This window comes from Oncorhynchus kisutch, linkage group LG30 (genome assembly GCF_002021735.2).
Source record: "Oncorhynchus kisutch isolate 150728-3 linkage group LG30, Okis_V2, whole genome shotgun sequence".
Taxonomy (NCBI): domain Eukaryota; kingdom Metazoa; phylum Chordata; class Actinopteri; order Salmoniformes; family Salmonidae; genus Oncorhynchus; species Oncorhynchus kisutch.
In genome coordinates, this window is record NC_034203.2 from 4,957,864 (window position 1) to 4,976,567 (window position 18,704).

The 18,704-nt window shown below is 40.8% G+C and overlaps 1 protein-coding gene across 1 annotated transcript in view; it reads right to left on the reverse strand.

The window, feature by feature from the left end:
- fam49ba (family with sequence similarity 49 member Ba) overlaps positions 1-18,704 on the reverse strand; it is a 52,813-nt gene that overhangs the window by 24,174 nt on the left and 9,935 nt on the right. The window contains exons 2-5 of the mRNA XM_020467031.2: positions 12,379-12,468; positions 10,231-10,352; positions 9,451-9,556; positions 5,525-5,661 (exon numbers count right to left, since the gene is read on the reverse strand). Of these exons, the coding sequence (XP_020322620.1) occupies positions 5,525-5,661; positions 9,451-9,556; positions 10,231-10,352; positions 12,379-12,451 (438 nt within the window). The 5' untranslated portion in view covers positions 12,452-12,468. The remainder of the gene's footprint in view (positions 1-5,524; positions 5,662-9,450; positions 9,557-10,230; positions 10,353-12,378; positions 12,469-18,704) is intronic.

Below are 18,704 nucleotides of genomic sequence, written 5' to 3' on the forward strand. Positions count from 1 at the left end.
CGTTTAATCCAACCCCTCAATTAGAGAGGTGTGGTGGGCTGCCTTTACCGACACCCACGTCTTCGGCACCTTGGGAACAGTGGGTTAACTGCCTTGCTCAGGGCAGAATGACAGATGATTACCTTGTCAGCTCAGGTATGAGCATTTAAAGAGATAAACATTTAAAAGAGGTGGAGGGTATAAAATCAAGGGAGAACTACCCTCTCCCCTCTCTCTCTATTCCCCTTTCTTCCCATGAATAATCCTAAAGATCAAAGACGGAGAGAAAGAGTACAACTTGAGATGAAGGGCAGAAAGGTGGTTCTCATATCCATAGCAGTGCAGTTGACAGTCAGAAGTCTGGTACATGGGGAGGTTGGTAGAGATGAGTCAATCTACAGTACCTTCAGAAAGTATTCACATCCCTTGAATTTTTACACATTTTGTTGTTACAAAAAGGGAATAAAATGGATTTAATTGTATTTTTTTTGTCAACGATCTACACAAAATACTCTGTAATGTCAAAGTGGAAGACAAATTCATGAAAAATAAAACACATATCTTGATTAGATAAGTATTCAACCTCCTGAGTCAATACATGTTAGAATCACCTTTGGCAGCAATTACAGTTGAGTCTTTCACGGTAAGTCTATAAGAGCTTTGCACACATGGATTGTACAATATTTGCACATTATTTTTTTTTTTAAAGTATTCTTAAAGCTCTATCAAATTGGATGTTGATCATTGCTAGACAACCATTTTCACTTCTTGCCATAGATTTTCAAGCAGATTTAAGTCAAAACTGTAACTCGGCCCGTCAGAAACATTCACTGTCTTCTTGCAATCGCTATTGCAACAAGCGTTTCTGTGAAAATGTAATTTAATCAGAAGCCACTGCCAGATTTCTGGATAGGGCTGCACTCAGAGTTTCTTGCCTTGGCAAATCGCGCTGTTAGGACACTGATGCCCTTTGCAACCACATACCTATGTGAGAGTGGATTCTTGGCCCTCACTAGCATGAAACTAAATACAGGCACAGACTGTGTGTGGAAAATTATTTAAGACTGAGACTCTTCTCCAATACAACCCAACATTGCAGAGTTATGTGCATCCTTTCAAGCACACCCTTCTCATTAACCTGTGTTTTGAGTTAATCACCATTTGTTATGAACAAATACGGTTTTATATGTAAGATGGCTAAATAAAGAGCAAAATTATTGATTATTATATTAGTATTTGTGCCATGGTCCTATAAGAGCTTTTTGTCACTTCCCACAAGCCGGGTTGTGACAAAAACTCACACTCAATCTTATGTATAATAAATGTCTCGTAAAGTGTGTGTGTGGAAGGCTTACAATAATGGCAAAAAACAACATCTGTGAGTGTGATGACCCTGGTGATAAAGGGGGAACGCAGCTGGAGGTAGAATTTTTGAAGGGGTATGGGACTATAAAAAGTTTGGGAACCACTGCCATAGAGAAAGAGGTAGGTGAAGTGAAATTAGCTTGGTTCATTAGAAATGGTAGGTTGTTAATATTGTGTGGTAGCCAGGCTGTGTGGTATATTGGTATATTGGTATATTGTGTGGTAGCCAGGCTGAAAATTGAAAAACTTGATGGGAAGAAGATTAAAAGGCAGGTCCCTGGTGCTTATGGTAGATTGAGAGGAGTTTTCACTGGGGTCCCAATATCTATGTCCACTAGATATTAAAGAAAATGTGTGAAGGGAGGCAGAGTGATTGAGGCCAAAAGGTTGATCAGTAGGAAAGAGGGACAAAGAAGTGAAAGCTTATCAGTGCTGCTGAGGTTTTAGAAGGAATTGACTGGAAAAGTACAGATAGGATTCCTTAGTTTCAATATCAGAGAATTTGTCCTATCCCCATTGCGGTGTTTCAAATGCCAAAGAATGGGCCATGTAGCTGCTCAGTGGAAAGGAAAGAAAAGATGTGTGGATGAAAACATGATTACGGTGACTGTGGAAGCAATGTGAAGTTTAACTATTGTAAGTGTGGGGGGGAACTTAGTGCAGCATTTGCTGGATGCCAGGTATAGAGAGAGTAAAGAATGGCCGAGAGATATAGAAACAATCATGATGTATCATACGCAGAGGCTGTAAGACAGATTGGTGGAACTACTAGGCAGACTGATGGAGCTACTATGGCTGCTCCTGTAGTGAGTGGATCTACTGTTAGACTGATGGAGCTTCTATGGCTGCTCCTGTAGTGAGTGGATCTACTGTCATACTGATGGAGCTACTATGGCTGCTCCTGTAGTAAGTGGATCTACTGTCAGACTGATGGACTGATGGAGCTACTATGCCTGCTTCTGTAGTAAGTGGATCTACTGTCAGACTGATGGAGCTACTATGGATGCTCCTGTAGTAAGTGGATCTACTGTCAGACTGATGGAGCTACTATGGCTGCTCCTGTGGTAAGTGGATCTACTGTCAGACTGATGGAGCTACTATGGCTGCTCCTGTGGTAAGTGGATCTACTGTCAGACTTATGGAGCTACTATGGCTGCTCCTGTAGTAAGTGGATCTACTGTCTGACTGATGGAGCTACTATGGCTGCTCCTGTAGTGAGTGGATCTACTGTCAGACTGATAGAGCTACTATGGCTGCTCCTGTAGTAAGTGGATCTACTGTCAGACTGATAGAGCTACTATGGCTGCTCCTGTAGTAAGTGGATCTACTGTCAGACTGATGGAGCTGCTATGGCTGCTCCTGTAGTAAGTGGATCTACTGTCAGACTGATGGAGCTACTATGGCTGCTCCTGTAGTAAGTGGATCTACTGTCAGACTGATGGAGCTACTATGGCTGATCCTGTAGTGAGTGGGATCTACTGTCAGACTGATGGAGCTACTATGGCTGCTCCTGTAGTGAGTGGATCTACTGTCAGACTGATGGAGCTACTATGGCTGCTCCTGTAGTGAGTGGATCTACTGTCAGACTGATAGAGCTACTATGGCTGCTCCTGTAGTAAGTGGATCTACTGTCAGACTGATGGAGCTACTATGGCTGCTCCTGTAGTGAGTGGGATCTACTGTCAGACTGATGGAGCTACTATGGCTGCTCCTGTAGTGAGTGGATCTACTGTCAGACTGATGGAGCTACTATGGCTGCTCCTGTAGTGAGTGGATCTACTGTCAGACTGATAGAGCTACTATGGCTGCTCCTGTAGTAAGTGGATCTACTGTCAGACTGATGGAGCTGCTATGGCTGCTCCTGTAGTAAGTGGATCTACTGTCAGACTGATGGAGCTACTATGGCTGCTCCTGTAGTGAGTGGATCTACTGTCAGACTGATGGAGCTACTATGGCTGCTCCTGTAGTGAGCGGATCTACTGTCAGACTGATGGAGCTACTATGGCTGCTCCTGTGGTAAGTGGATCTACTGTCAGACTGATGGAGCTACTATGGCTGCTCCTGTGGTAAGTGGATCTACTGTCAGACTGATGGAGCTACTATGGCTGCTCCTGTGGTAAGTGGATCTACTGTCAGACTGATGGAGCAACTATGGCTGCTCCTGTAGTGAGTGGATCTACTGTCAGACTGATGGAGCTACTATGGCCGCTCCTGTAGTAAGTGGATCTACTGTCAGACTGATGGAGCTACTATGGCTGCTCATGAATGTACGCTGTCAAATGTACGCTGTCAAAGGACAATTTGATAATGAATAAAGTTGACTTCATAGCTTTTATTGGTAAGGTTATCAATACAACTCAGGTTGTGGAAATCAGAATTGCCAGGTTGAAGGTTATTGTGGAGACAACAAAAGAGATATCGGGGGTAACAGATGTTACTGTTGAAATGGTTGTTGACATACTAAACAATCCTAAGGGTGTGTTTCGGCATGATATAGATAACGTTTCATGGGGTAGCATGGTTGGGGAGGTGTTTTTGGAGGAGGGTGTGGTAGAAGTTAGGATTGATTTGGTTTAGAGTTTTATTACCATGGTTGTACAGAATTGAGCAGATCATGATTGATCGTACATTCCAGCACAGTAGGTGGCGGCAAGTTCTTAAACGATAGTTTGCGGACCGCCATGACATTATAGAAGAAGAAGAAAGGGGAACTGTTAAAAAAAACGTTTAAATTAAAATAGTTCAGTAATTGTTCTGTTAAAACCTGTTCCACTGGGCTATTTGCCGGGAAAAGGGGAATTACTGGACACATAAGCACAAGGATTAAACACCAAGGAGTAGAGAGCGTATCAGATTGCATGTCTCTCCTGCTCTTCCCATTGGATAATAATGTCCCATTGAATAATAAAGTCTCTTTTTTGTGTATTTGCATTTTTGGGGAAACAACTCTTAAGAACTGAATTTAATTATTTTAGCGAATCTTGAATTGAAAGAGATTTTTGGTTGAACTGAATATCTTTGACCATTGAACTTTAGACTATTGACTTTGATTTGATTACTGGATATTTCCAGTACAAAAAACCCCATTGCATCAATATTGAGTTGGTTTATGATTGCTGTTGCTGATCTATTGCTGCTTTATCAGAGCTTTAATATGATGCTTCAAAGTGGCAATCAGCAGTAGAAACAATAACAAAGCGGCCTCCCCACCCCTGGTTTGGTAAAAAGCTGGGGGATGGGGCTAGAGAAATGTAACCACTCTCAAACTCATTAGCGCAGCTATGGATGCAGGGACTGAATATCCATGATATCACAATTATAGTTTTAACCATGTTTTGAGGCTATATGATGTTTGTTTACATTTCCTTTGTTTAGAAACAAATAAGTTATATTCTTCAAGGATCAGTAGGTAATATTCATTTCTAATTTTAAAGAAATGGCTGTAGCAACTGCTTATTGCCCCTTTAAAGTAACCAGCAGATTTAATAAAATGGTACGTCACGTTGAACAACAAACAAGCTGATTGGCTGACACTGCTATTCCACAATGGCGGCATTGGCTACTGCTAGCTAGCATGTGGACAAAAAAATAACAATTTTCAGGATAAACTAGCAGCTCAGCTCAAATCTGCTGGCTAACATTAAAGGTGCTTTACTTTTGGTTGGGGTTGTGCATATTTTTACTTTCTCTAAATTGCAAATAGGTCTAGGGGTCAAGCTATTGCTTATAAGTGAACAGGGTGAGTGGAGGGCAATGCTTCCTTGCTGTTACCTGTGTGTATTCACCAGGTACTACTTAGACTGACCAAACTAACAAAAATCTGTACATTTCAACACAAAAAAGTCAGCTATCCATACATTTGTTAAGAGTTGTGGCAGCATTGGATGTGGTTACAGGGAGGAGTATCCTGGAGAAGTTAAAAGGCTACAAATTGCCACAATCACTTCTCACCTCTCCAGTGTGATAATTGATATGTGGTGAGCATTCTGATACAAACCTTCACCTTCATTTACTCTCATAATTTAAAGCTTTTTGGATTGTAAGAAAAAGCATTTTATTATTTACTTGACATGTTTATTTTAAGTGTACATTTAAGATAAATGATAAGGAGATTATTTCATAAAAGCAAAGAAGGAAGAAGCACTCTGTATATCTTGCTCATTGGATGGGATAGAAGTACCTTGAGCTCATCGAAGCGCAGGGTGAAATGCAGGATCTCTGCAAACTGTCGAGCCAATGCCTGCTCCTGCTCCAGATGCTGGGTGGGACTGCAGCGAGCACTCGTCAGAGCCTTCAGGAGACCATGCAATGACCCCTCTGTATCAAAGAGATGGGGGGATGGAATTAGGGGAAGTGAGAGAAAGAAAGGAGAAAGGGAATGAATGGAGAAAGAGATAACGGGGGGTGAATGGTGAAAGGGAGGGAGAGAGAGAAAGTAAGGGAAGAAAATAGGGGATATAATGGATAGATATACAGGGGGAGAGAGGAAAATAGAGGGTAGAGAGGGAGGGAGACCAGGTGAAAGAGAGGGGAAAGTGGGAGATAGAGAAATGACATGGAGGGATTAGAATGAGCATATGCAGGCCAGATGGGATGAATGCGATCAGGATAGATGGACAGAGGAGGTGGAGGAAAAGATGGAGGGACATAGCCAAGGAGGGGTAAAAAGAGGGGAAGATTCAAGTTAAATGAGAACTTGGAGAGGTGGATTAGAGATGGAGGGAGAGTGAGATGCAGAAATGGATAGATGGATAGGCAAAAGTAAAACTAGGATATGGAGTAGTGTAACAGGAAATTATAAATATGAGAAGGACAGATGGAGCTACAGTAAAGGAGAATGGAAGGATGGAGGAGAAATGAAATAGAGCGGTAAAGCTAGAGAGGGCAGGATAGTGCAAATTATACTGTCAGTGAAAGTTGTCAAACATTGTAGGCAATAAGTAGGCAGTTCAACTTCATGGGAATTAACTGCAATTCAACATAATTACCATTGACCACCAATGACCATTATTCTCAGAATTACAATGGAATTGACTCAATCCCTTTCAAAATTCTGCAGAAGATTCTGACAATATTTCCTTGTCCCTATAAAATAATAATGGGAAAGAGAAAAGACTTGATCCTAGCTGCTAGCTAGACTATAATATTGGTCTTTGAGGAATGACGTAAATGTGCTCCGTACAATGGGCGGTACTGCCTTTACCAAGCTGTCAATCATTTGCTTATTTGACTCAATGACCTTATCAAGCTCATTTTGATGTAGGAAGCAAATGGCCTTTTTTGAATAAGAGTAACAACCGTATTGTGGCGGCCCTGAAATTTTCTGAACCGTCTCAGTGCTTCTCCTTCCAATAGGGCGCTTGCCCTTCAAATCCTAATGAAATAGTGCTTCTCCTTCCAATAGGGCGCCTCCCCTTCAAATCCCAATTAAATAGTGCTTCTCCTTCCAATAGGGTGCTTCCCCTTCAAATCCCAATTAAATAGTGCTTCTCCTTCCAATAGGGCGCTTCCCCTTCAATTCCCAATTAAATAGTGCTTCTCCTTCCAATATGGCGCTTTCCCTTTAATTCCCAATTAAATAGCCAGCATCAGCTGCGCAAAAGGGGGGTTGTGATGGAGACGTGAACGATGATGTGTTCATCCCTCAGTTCCAAAGCTTCTCTATTCCGTTTGTTTTGTAGCCTAATAGAGTTTACCCAGGACCGGATCCACTCTTTGCGTCCGTGGACTACACCTCTCTGTTCTTCGTGGCCTTTCTCCGCTGGAGATCTGTTAGTGGATTGATTATTTAATTGACTATTTAATTGGGGATTGAAGGGGAAGCCCCTATTGGAAGGAGAAGCACTGAGACGGTTCAGAAAAATTCAGGGCCGTTACAGTATGCAACAATGGACAGTACAAGGTAAACCCATTGACTCAGTGGCCTCATCTGAACTGACCATCAGATGGATGGTGAGAAACAGCCCTCCCTCTAGACTCACCATCAGATGGATGGTAAGAAACAGTGTTATTTCATAGTTTTGATGTGTTCACTATTATTCTACAATGTAGAAAATAGTACAAATAAATTAAAACACTGGAATGAGTAGGTGTCCCCAAACTTGACTGGTACTGTATACATATTATTTATATAATGAAAATGTATCTTTTGTATTACATTATATATAGACAATACATCATATTATTATTATAACAATGTCATCTTTCAGTCACGCATAAAAACTCAACTTTAAACACTTTTTTCTCACCCATCTACACACAATACCTCATAAACATGTTTTTATACAGTTTTGCTAATTTATTAAAATTGAAATTCCCAAAATATCTCATTAACATAATTATTCACACCCCTGAGTCAATACTTTGTAGAAGTACGTTTGGCAGCGATTACAGCTGTGAATCTTTCTGGGTAAGCCTCTAGCAGCTTTCCACACGTGGATAGTGCAACATTTGCACATTTTATTTTCAAAATTCTTCAAGCTCTGTGGTTGTTGATCATTGCTAGAAAAAAAAAGTTGATTTTCCCCAAACATAACACTTTGTATTCAGGGCAAAAAGTCAAGGGTTGTGAACACTTTCTGAAGGCACTGTACATGGGCTCTGATACAATACAGAAATTATACGTTTTAGTTTGAAATTATTTGGTGCGATTCGGGTTTATTAGAGGAACGAATCGATGCGGTTCAATATGATATGATGCACTAACATTTGTTGCATAAGCACATTCATTTTTCATTCTAAATTTAAATCTGCTGCTGATGGAGCTCTTCAGCTGGGCCTCTCTGTGCTGTGTGTGTGTGTGTGTGTGTGTGTGTGTGTGTGTGTGTGTGTGTGTGTGTGTGTGTGTGTGTGTGTGTGTGTGTGTGTGTGTGTGTGTGTGTTGAGAACTGTGTAGCACAAATGGAATCACTTCAATGTTGTTGATCCATCCTCAGTGCTCTCCCATCACAGCCATTGAACTCTGTAGCTGTTTTAAAATCACCAATGGCCTCATGGTAACATCCCTAAGCAGTTTCATTCCTGTCCTGCAGCTCAGGATGACTGTGTCTTTGATGTGTCTGGGTGGTTTAATACATCATCCACATAATAATTATTAATTAATAATTATTAACATGACCATAGTTAAAGAGATATTCTATGTCTGATTGGTAGATGTGTAACAATAAACAATCACTGCCCTTCTTTGATGCTTTTGAAAAGCTCTCTGGTCTTTGATGTTGACTCTGTGCTTTAAATTCAATACTTGACAGATGTTGTATGTATGGGAGACAGATAAATTGTTAGTCATTCAAAAATCATGTCAACCACTATTATTTCACACTGAGTGAGTCCATATAAATTATTATGTGATTTGATATGCCACATTTTTGTCCTGAAGTAATTTAGTCTTGCCTAAACAAAGGGGATAAATACTTATGCAAAGACTATATTTTAGTTATCATTTATATTAATCTTGAAAATATATATATAATTCTACTTCTACTACTAGAGTATTTTGTGTGCATGGTTGACCAAAAAAGTACAATTAAACCCATTTGAATCCCACTTTGTATGAATACTTTTGCAAGGCACTGTAATTAGAGTGCTGATGTGCACCTTGTGTATTCTATATACTATCCTAACTCACAACAGTAAGTTGAGACCCCAACTGAGTCCCCCACCAAAAATAATAATAATAATAATTTGGAAGTTGATCCGAGGGTGTTAAAAGGGGGGACGGAGTTACCCATCCCTTACCCATGCTGTCAATTGCCCAACTTATAGGCATGCCCAATTAAGGCATATCTTTTAACAACGTGATGTTGTGCTCCAAAGGAATATCTTGAAATAACATGTAGGTTGATCAAATAATCAAAATAAAAAGATGATTATGTATTAGCCTAGTGGTCATATGTATTTAGGCACATCATGTAAATTAAGTCGCAATGGATAGCCTACTGTTGCATGTAACTGGTTAGAACAGCTCAAAATATATGTCGACTAGGTGTGACTATTATGACTAAAGAGGCTTCATGTGAAGCTTTTATTTTTACCCATAAAAGTAGGAGTAAAATGTCTCTATTCTCAGCACTTATGACCGCTTTGGGGTTGTCAAGGCATACTTACCCAACCTCAGAGAGAACTCATAGAACTTCTTTAGTTTCCCGACCAGTGGGACCACAGCAGCCCAGGCTCGCTCCTGTACCTGGTCCTCACTTGGGTTCTGTATCGCCTGGATGAGAGTGAATGAGTGAGTGAGAGGATTAAAATGTCAGATGAAACTCCTCAATGGACCCCCTTTACACACAATGAGACGGTTTGAACAACAACAACAACAAACAAAAAAACATTTCTAAGAAGAATTCAGAACATTTGCACAGAAAAAAAGTGATCAGTAGCTGAAGACAAACTGGCTCCCCTGTTTCCATGGCAACCCTGAACAGTAGCCTGTATCAAGCCATAATTGGCTACTGGTAATGAAAGCCATAGAGTTTGGCATAACATTTCTAAATGTCCTTTGCATTTAATTCAGTGGTATTAAAATGTTGTGCAATAGGCGACACAGGGACCCCCATCATATGTTAGCAAAATGTCCATGTCAAGAAAGCTAACCAGCTGCCAGCGGCACTTGCCGCGACAGGTACTCGTGGGAGCTTTTTCAAAGCCTGGCAGATACTCCAATGAGTGTAATTTGCTCAATATTAGAAATTGAGAAATAAAGTTCACATCTTAAAAAATATGAATACTGAAGGTACATTCATAAAATAATATTGCCTACTAACTGCTGGTACCTCAGGTTGAATACCTCTGCACTAAGCATGCTAAAATATTCCAGTATTTTTTCCAGAACATTTGCTAAGATTGAGGAAATTTAACCAAACTCTGGTGTTTATTAACTTAACCCACCTGTCGTATCTCTTCTCCTGCTCCGTTGTAGGACTGCAGGTCATCTAGGATAGCCAGAGCCTCCATCAGTACCTCGTTCACCTGCTCCCATACTGCCCTCTCTGCCTCTGTAGGCTGGGCATCTGGAGTAGGTCAGGAAGCAATTCAGAGCAAACATTGATACAACTTTTATAGTATGTTGAAGCAAAGTGGCGCAGAGTACCAGTATTCGTCTGTGCATCAGTGAGAGCATTGGGCATTTTTTGGTGTGATTCCTTTTTAGTTGTTAATTATCTCTACATGCAAAATAGACAAAAATAGTGCAGGGTAGCACTTAATAATAACATCATGTAATAAAGCATTTATAATGGATTAGTAGATAGTTTATTCATCATTTAGTAATAATTACTCCCAAATTTGTAAAGTAAATTTGTAAAGTTAGTAACCTAGGTATTCACACATTTATAAACTCTTTTATAGTGTTTAATAATGATTCCATTTATAAGATGTTTAATACAGGTTCTTATAAACCATTCACTAATCATTAGTTGAGTATTTTTGCGTGACCTCATCTAAATTGTGGGCTATTTATGAATACCTTATAAATGTATTGAGTGCCCAGTGTAATTTCTCACAAAACGATGGACATGCCATTTGTAGACATTCCAGCAGTACCTGATGATCCTTAAGGATTTATTTTGAGACCTTAAGGAGCATCAGGTAGTCTCGGAATGTCTACCAATGGCAAGCCCATCTTTTTGTGAGAAATTACACTGGTCATTCAAAACATTTATAAAGTATTTATAAATTATAAATAGCCCACACTAGATGAGGTCATACAGACTTAACTAATGATTAGTAAATGGTTTATAAGGATATTAACATCTTAAAAATGGAGTAATGATTACTAAATAATGAATAAACTATTTACTAATCCATTATACAGTACATTAAGTGGAGATATTATTAAGTGCTGCAAAATAAACGTATTACTTGATTGTCTGTACATTAGAAATAGTGTGTATGATTTCCCACCCAAGCTCGTCCCCTCACCCCAAAGGGCATGGCTACTCCCTCACCCTACTCCCCGATATCTAAAGAAAGAAAAACAGAGAGCTTTTTCCAAAAATATCAAATTATGGATTTTTTATTAGGGAAAATGTTTGTTTTTTCTCAAGCCCATTTTTGCCAGCTTTTGTACACTCGGGGGTGCTCTTGCAATCATTTCATCAGCAACACTGCCTTCTTGAATTCATTTGATACGGAATGTTTCTTTGACTAAATGCATCTTGTATGGGCTAGTCTCCCCGGTCCTATTAATATGATCATTAATCCTTTTGTTGTCACGGAGCAGGTAGCTCTTTCCTTCTCTGTATCCTACCTATCCTACCCACAGCAGGGTCTGGAAATGCTACCTGGCATGAAATCTGATTGGAGGATCAGATTGTGCCTTCAAAAACCTCTCCCAGCTCTCTCTATTCCCCCCTCATCTTGGAATTTGCAGCTTAGGTCAGAATTTGGAATTAGCTGAGGGTTAGTTTATGGGATTTAGCAGAGCGAGAGAGGGAGAAATGCAGAGAAGCGAGTTGGGATTAAAAAATATGGTAGAATGGATCAAATAATCTTTAGAAGGCCTGCGGGTAAGCCTGATGCTCCTATGCTTTTCGCATCCCAATCCAATAGATTCACCAGATACTCTGTGAGGAAAAAACCTCCAGTTTTTATGGAAACGTGGATAAATAGAACAGACTGGTATTTTAGCCTTACCATGAATTGTTGCCTTAAGAGAACTATGCAAATCAAGGATCTGAATTGAACCGGATGGAAGTCATAAGTATTCTCCAACATGTTGGACCAGAATTAAGAGGAAAAAGAGGGCCATGGATTTGATACTTTGCTAATAACATGGTTGAGTTTGTACAGGGACGAGCTGAATGCATGGAACGCAATCTTTTAGACAACTTCCGGATAACATCAGGGCTGAGGATATTTTAGGCTTGGGGACAATTTGTAGTTTAGAGTAGTCAATTCAGGAAATAAAATGAAAGTAACAAGTTTGTTTTAAATATCATTTCACCCCAATACACCACCCTACCAGTACTTTTTTCTTTGGAGGAATCAGTGACGCTATAGATGTGGTGTGTGCATGAACGCGTGTAAATCACTTACTCTCAAAGTCCAGGAAGAAATTCCCTGCATTGTTGTCTATGTCCCTGGTCAACACCTTGATCAGGTTCCCCATACTGGCAAATCAAGAACCTAAACACAGGGGGGTGGGTAACATTAGACATGCATGACAGGCTCATCCTTATTTAGTACCCTCACCATTCCTGTGGGCATTGCGGGGCATGTACATCTGTGTGATTGTGTGTCTTTGTGAGACCATCAGTCCAGAAAAACGTGCATATTGCATGACGACTTCAAGATGAACATACAACAGAGTCTGCTTGTTTGAGTGTGTAAAATGCGTGTGTGTACGTGCCTGCCTAACCCTCTCTCAGCCACCTGCTCAGTCACGATGGACACATCTGGACGCCACAGAGAGCGTGACAGAAAACAGCTTGGGGACAGGAACAGGGGGAGAGGAGTGTGTGAATATGTTTGTCGTGTGTGTGTGTGTGTGTCAAGCGTTCATGCGACACCACATTAACTCTTCCCTCACTGCCAACTGCCACCTACAACAGGGCTTAACCTGACTAATTCATCGTAAGCACAGGGCTATACTACAAAGAAGGATCGATGAGTTAGCCAGCTAACTTGCCTAAATAATGTGAAATAACTTTTTATTTTGAAGATGGATAAGCTTGAAATGGGCATGGTTTAATTGATGTAACAAATGAAAATACATACAGTTGAAGTCAGAAGTTTACATACACCTTAGCCAAATACATTTAAACTCAGTTTTCAATTCCTGACATCTAATCCATAAACAATTCCCTGTCTTAGGTCAGTTAGGAACACCACTTTATCTTAAGTATGTGAAATGTCAGAATAATAGTAGAGAGTATGATTTATTTCAGCTTTTATTTATTTCATCACATTCCCAGTGGGTCAGACGTTTACATACACTCAATTACTATTTGGTAGCATTGCCTTTAAAATCTTTAACTTGGGTCAAATGTTTTGGGTAGCCTTCCACAAGCTTCCCACAATAAGTTGGGTGAATTTTGGCCCATTCCTCCTGACAGAGCTTGTGTAACTGAGTCAGGTTTGTTGGCCTCCTTGCTCGCACACACTTTTTCAGTTCTACCCACACATTTTCTATAGGATAGAGGTCAGGGTTTTTTGATGGCCACTCCAATACCTTGACTTTGTTGTCCTTAAGCCATTTTGCCACAACTTTGGAAGTTTGCTTGGGGTCATTGTCCATTTGGAAGACCCATTTGCGACCAAGCTTTAACTTCCTGACCGATTTCTTTGAGATGTTGCTTCAATATATCCACATAATTTCCCTTCCTGATGAAGCCATCTATTTTTTGATGTGCACCAGTCCCTCCTGCAGCAAAGCACCCCCACAACATGATGCTGCACCCCCCCCCCGTGTTTCACGGTTGGGATGGTGTTCTTCAGCTTGCAAGCCTCCCCCTTCTTCCTCCAAACATGACGATGGTCATTATGGCCAAACAGTTCTATTTTTGATTCATCAGACCAGAGGACATTTCTACAAAAAGTATGATCTTTGTCCCCAAGTACTGATGCAAATCTTACTCTGGCTTTTTTTATGGCGGTTTTGGAGCAGTGGCTTCTTCCTTGCTGAGAGGCCTTTCAGGTTATGTCGATATAGGACACGTTTTACTGTGGATATTGATACTTTTGTACCCGTTTCTTCCAGCATCTTCACAAGGTCCTTTGCTGCTGTTCTGGGATTGATTTGCACTTTTCGCGCCAAAGTACGTTCATCTCGAGGAGACAAAACGCGTCTCCTTCCTGAGCGGTTTGCGTACTATTGTTTGTCCAGATGAATGTGGTACCTTCAGGCTTCTGGAAATCGTTCCCAAGGATGAACCAGACTTGTGGTGGTCTACAATTGTTTTTCTGAGGTCTTGGCTTATTTCTTTCGATTTCCCCATGATGTCAAGCAAGAGGCACTGAGTTTGAGGGTAGACCTTGAAATACATCCACAGGTACACCTCCAATTGATTCAAATGATGTCAATTAGCCTATCAGAAGCTTCTAAAGCCATGACATCATTTTCTGGAATTGTCCAAGCTGTTTAAAAGGCGCAGTCAACTTAGTGTATGTAAACTTCTGACCCACTGGAATTGGGTTTTACACATGCAATGCAGCCCAGACAATGCTCTCAACACCATAGTACCCTCCAAGCTCGTCATCAAGCTCGAGACCCTGGGTCTCGACCCCGCCCTGTGCAACTGGGTACTGGACTTCCTGACGGGCCGCCCCCAGGTGGTGAGGGTAGGCAACAACATCTCCACCCCGCTGATCCTCAACACTGGGGCCCCACAAGGGTGCGTTCTGAGCCCTCTCCTGTACTCCCTGTTCACCCACGACTGCGTGGCCACGCACGCCTCCAACTCAATCATCAAGTTTGCGGACGACACAACAGTGGTAGACTTGATTACCAACAACGACGAGATGGCCTACAGGGAGGAGGTGAGGGCCCTCGGAGTGTGGTGTCAGGAAAATAACCTCACACTCAACGTCAACAAAACTAAGGAGATGATTGTGGACTTCAGGAAACAGCAGAGGGAACACCCCCCTATCCACATCGATGGAACAGTAGTGGAGAGGGTAGTAAGTTTTAAGTTCCTCGGCATACACATCACAGACAAACTGAATTGGTCCACTCACACAGACAGCATCGTGAAGAAGGCGCAGCAGCGCCTCTTCAACCTCAGGAGGCTGAAGAAATTTGACTTGTCACCAAAAGCACTCACAAACTTCTACAGATGCACAATCGAGAGCATCCTGGTGGGCTGTATCACCGCCTGGTACGGCAACTGCTCCGCCCACAACCGTAAGGCTCTCCAGAGGGTAGTGAGGTCTGCACAACGCATCACCGGGGGCAAACTACCTGCCCTCCAGGAAACCTACACCACCCGATGTTACAGGAAGGCCATAAATATCATCAAGGACAACAACCACCCGAGCCACTGCCTGTTCACCCCACTATCATCCAGAAGGCGAGGTCAGTACAGGTGCATCAAAGCTGGGACCGAAAGACTGAAAAACAGCTTCTATCTCAAAGCCATCAGACTGTTAAACAGCCACCACTAACATTGAGTGGCTGCTGCCAACACACTGACTCAACTCCAGCCACTTTAATAATGGGAATTGATGGGAAATGATGTAAAATATATCACTAGCCACTTTAAACAATGCTACCTAATATAATGTTTACATACCCTACATTATTCATCTCATATGTATACGTATATACTGTACTCTATATCATCTACTGCATCCTTATGTAATACATGTATCACTAGCCACTTTAACTATGCCACTTTATTTACATACTCATCTCATATGTATATACTGTACTCGATACCATCTACTGTATCTTGCCTAAGCTGCTCTGTACCATCACTCATTCATATATCTTTATGTACATATTCTTTATCCCCTTACACTGTGTATAAGACAGTAGTTTTTTGGGGGGATTTGTTAGTTAGATTACTTGTTGGATTATTACTGCATTGTCGGAACTAGAAGCACAAGCATTTCGCTACACTCGCATTAACATCTGCTAATCATGTGTATGTGACAAATAAAATTTGATTTGATTTGATTTATTTAAAAAAAACTGTGATATTCTAAATAGACAGAATGCAGCTCGTGATTACGGCATGTAATGCTTATTCGTGCTGTTGACCTCATATCCACATCCATATTGTCATTGAGAATATTAAGGTCTTTTAAATGCTGCCCAGACAGTAATTCAAACACACAGTATTTTAGATATGTTTGTAGCATACAGTAAATCCAAAATGATTGATTTTATACATGTATAGTACCAATCAAAAGTTTGGACACATCTACTCCCATTCAAAGGGTTTTCTTTCTTTTTAAAATGTTCTACGTTGTAGAATAATAGTGAAGACATCAAAACTATGACATAACACATATGGAATCATGTAGTAACCAAAAAAGTGTTAAACAAATCAAAATATATTTTATATTTCAGATTCTCCAACGTAGCCACCTTTCGCTTGATGACAGCTTTGCACACTCTTGGCATTCTCTCCACCAGCTTCATGAGGTAGTCACCTGGAATACATTTCAATTAACAGGTGTGCCTTGTTAATAGTTCATTTGTGGAATTTCTTTCCTTCTTAATGCATTTGAACCAATCAGTTCTGTTGTGACAAGGTAGGGGGAGTATACAGATAGCCCTATTTGTTAAAAGACCAAGTCCATATTATGACAAGAACTGCTCAAATAAGCAAAGAGAAATGACAGTCCATCATTACTTTAAGACATGAAGGTCAGTCAATCCGGAGAATTTAAAGAACTTTGAAAGTGCAGTCGCAAAAACCATCAAGCACTATGATGAAACTGGCCATCATGAGGACCGCCACAGGAAAGGAAAACCCGGAGTTACCTCTGCTGCAGAGGATAGGTTCATTAGAGTTACCAGCGTCAGAAATTGCAGCCCAAATAAATGCTTCAGAGTTCAAGCAACAGACACATCTCAACATCAACTGTTCAGGGGAGTCTGCGTGAATCAGGCCTTCATGGTTGAATTGCTGCAAAGAAACCACTACTAAAGGACACCAATAATAAGAAGAGACTTGCTTGGGCCAAGAAACACTAGCAATGAACATTAGACTGGTGGAAATTTTTATTTTGGTCTGAATAGTCCACATTTGAGAATGTGGGGGTGCTGTACTGGTGACACTGTCAGTGATTTATTTAGAATTCAAGTCACACTTAACCAGCATGACTACCACAGCATTCTGCAGCGATACGCCATCCCATCTCGTTTGTGCTTAGTGGGACTATCATTCGTTTTTCAACAGGACAATGACCCAACACACCTCCAGAAGGAGAGTGATGGAGTGCTGCATCAGATTAACTGGCCTCCAAAATCACCCGACCTCAACCCAATTGAGATGGTTTGGATGAGTTGGACCGCAGAGTGAAGGAAAAGCAGCCAACAAGTACTCAGCATATGTGGGAACTCCTTCAAGACTGTTGGAAAAGCATTCCAGGTTGAAGCTGGTTGAGAGAATGCCAAGAGTGTGTGAAGCTGTCAACCAAAATGAACTACAGATGTTCTGGTTCATTAAGAAAGCTTAACTTTGATAAGCAACCAAAATGAACTACAGATGTTCTGGTTCATTAAGAAAGCTTAACTTCAATATGTGTGTTTGGTTGTTGTATCAATTAGATCATGTCCACTTAAAGCTTACCTTTCAAAAATGTAATTAATAATATTTAGGAACATTTGCTGGCTAACTCCTTGATCCTGCTTTGTAGTTTACCCCTCTAGTCTACTGCATACCCATGTATCTGTGTATCTTTGTAGTTTACCCCTCTAGTCTCCTGCATACCCATGTATCTGTGTATCTTTGTAGTTTACCCCTCTAGCCTACTGCATACCCATGTATCTGTGTATCTTTGTAGTTTACCCCTCTAGTCTACTGCATACCCATGTATCTGTGTATCTTTGTAGTTTACCCCTCTAGTCTACTGCATATTCATGTATCTGTGCCATGGAATAAAAGGGGAACGAGAGAGCACAGAAAAATGCCAAGAGCAGGAGAGGTGTGATCCGCAACTTGGGGGAAACCTGTGTGAACTTGCCACCCATCGCGTGACTGTGCATACATGTCTGACTGAAACATGCGTCTGAATGAACATACTTTGCAAATCTAGTTGAATGCTTTAGTGGGATCCACAACAAAACATTGTGACATACTAGACAGAATGAACATTTTGTAGAGGTGTACTATTTACGCATCGCAGGTGTAGGCCTATGGACTTGTGTGCTTGAAGTACAACTCAATGCATCATTTCACCAGTTATTCAATTAGGGAGAGGCCTACATACAGTATTGTTTATTCCACCAAGGCATGCTACCACCAACTATTGAATCTGAGCATTAGCCTCCTTTTTGCAGAGGCAGGCCTGCTATGCAGCCTCTGTGTCTTGAGCTCATGTACACACACACACACACACACACGTACACACACACACACGTACACACTAGAGGTCGACCGATTATGATTTTGCAACGCCGATACCGATACCCATTATTGGAGTTCCAAAAAAAAGCAGATACCGATTAAATCGGTCAATTTTTATATATTTGTAGTAATGACAATTACAACAATACTGAATGAACAATGAACACTTTTATTTTAACATATTATACATAAATAAAATAAATGTAGTCTCAAATAAATAATGAAACATGTTCACTTTGGTTTAAATAATGCAAAAACACAGTGTTGGAAAAGAAAGTAAAAGTGCAATATGTGCCATGTAAGAAAGCTAACGTTTCCGTTCCTTGCTCAGAACATGAGAACATA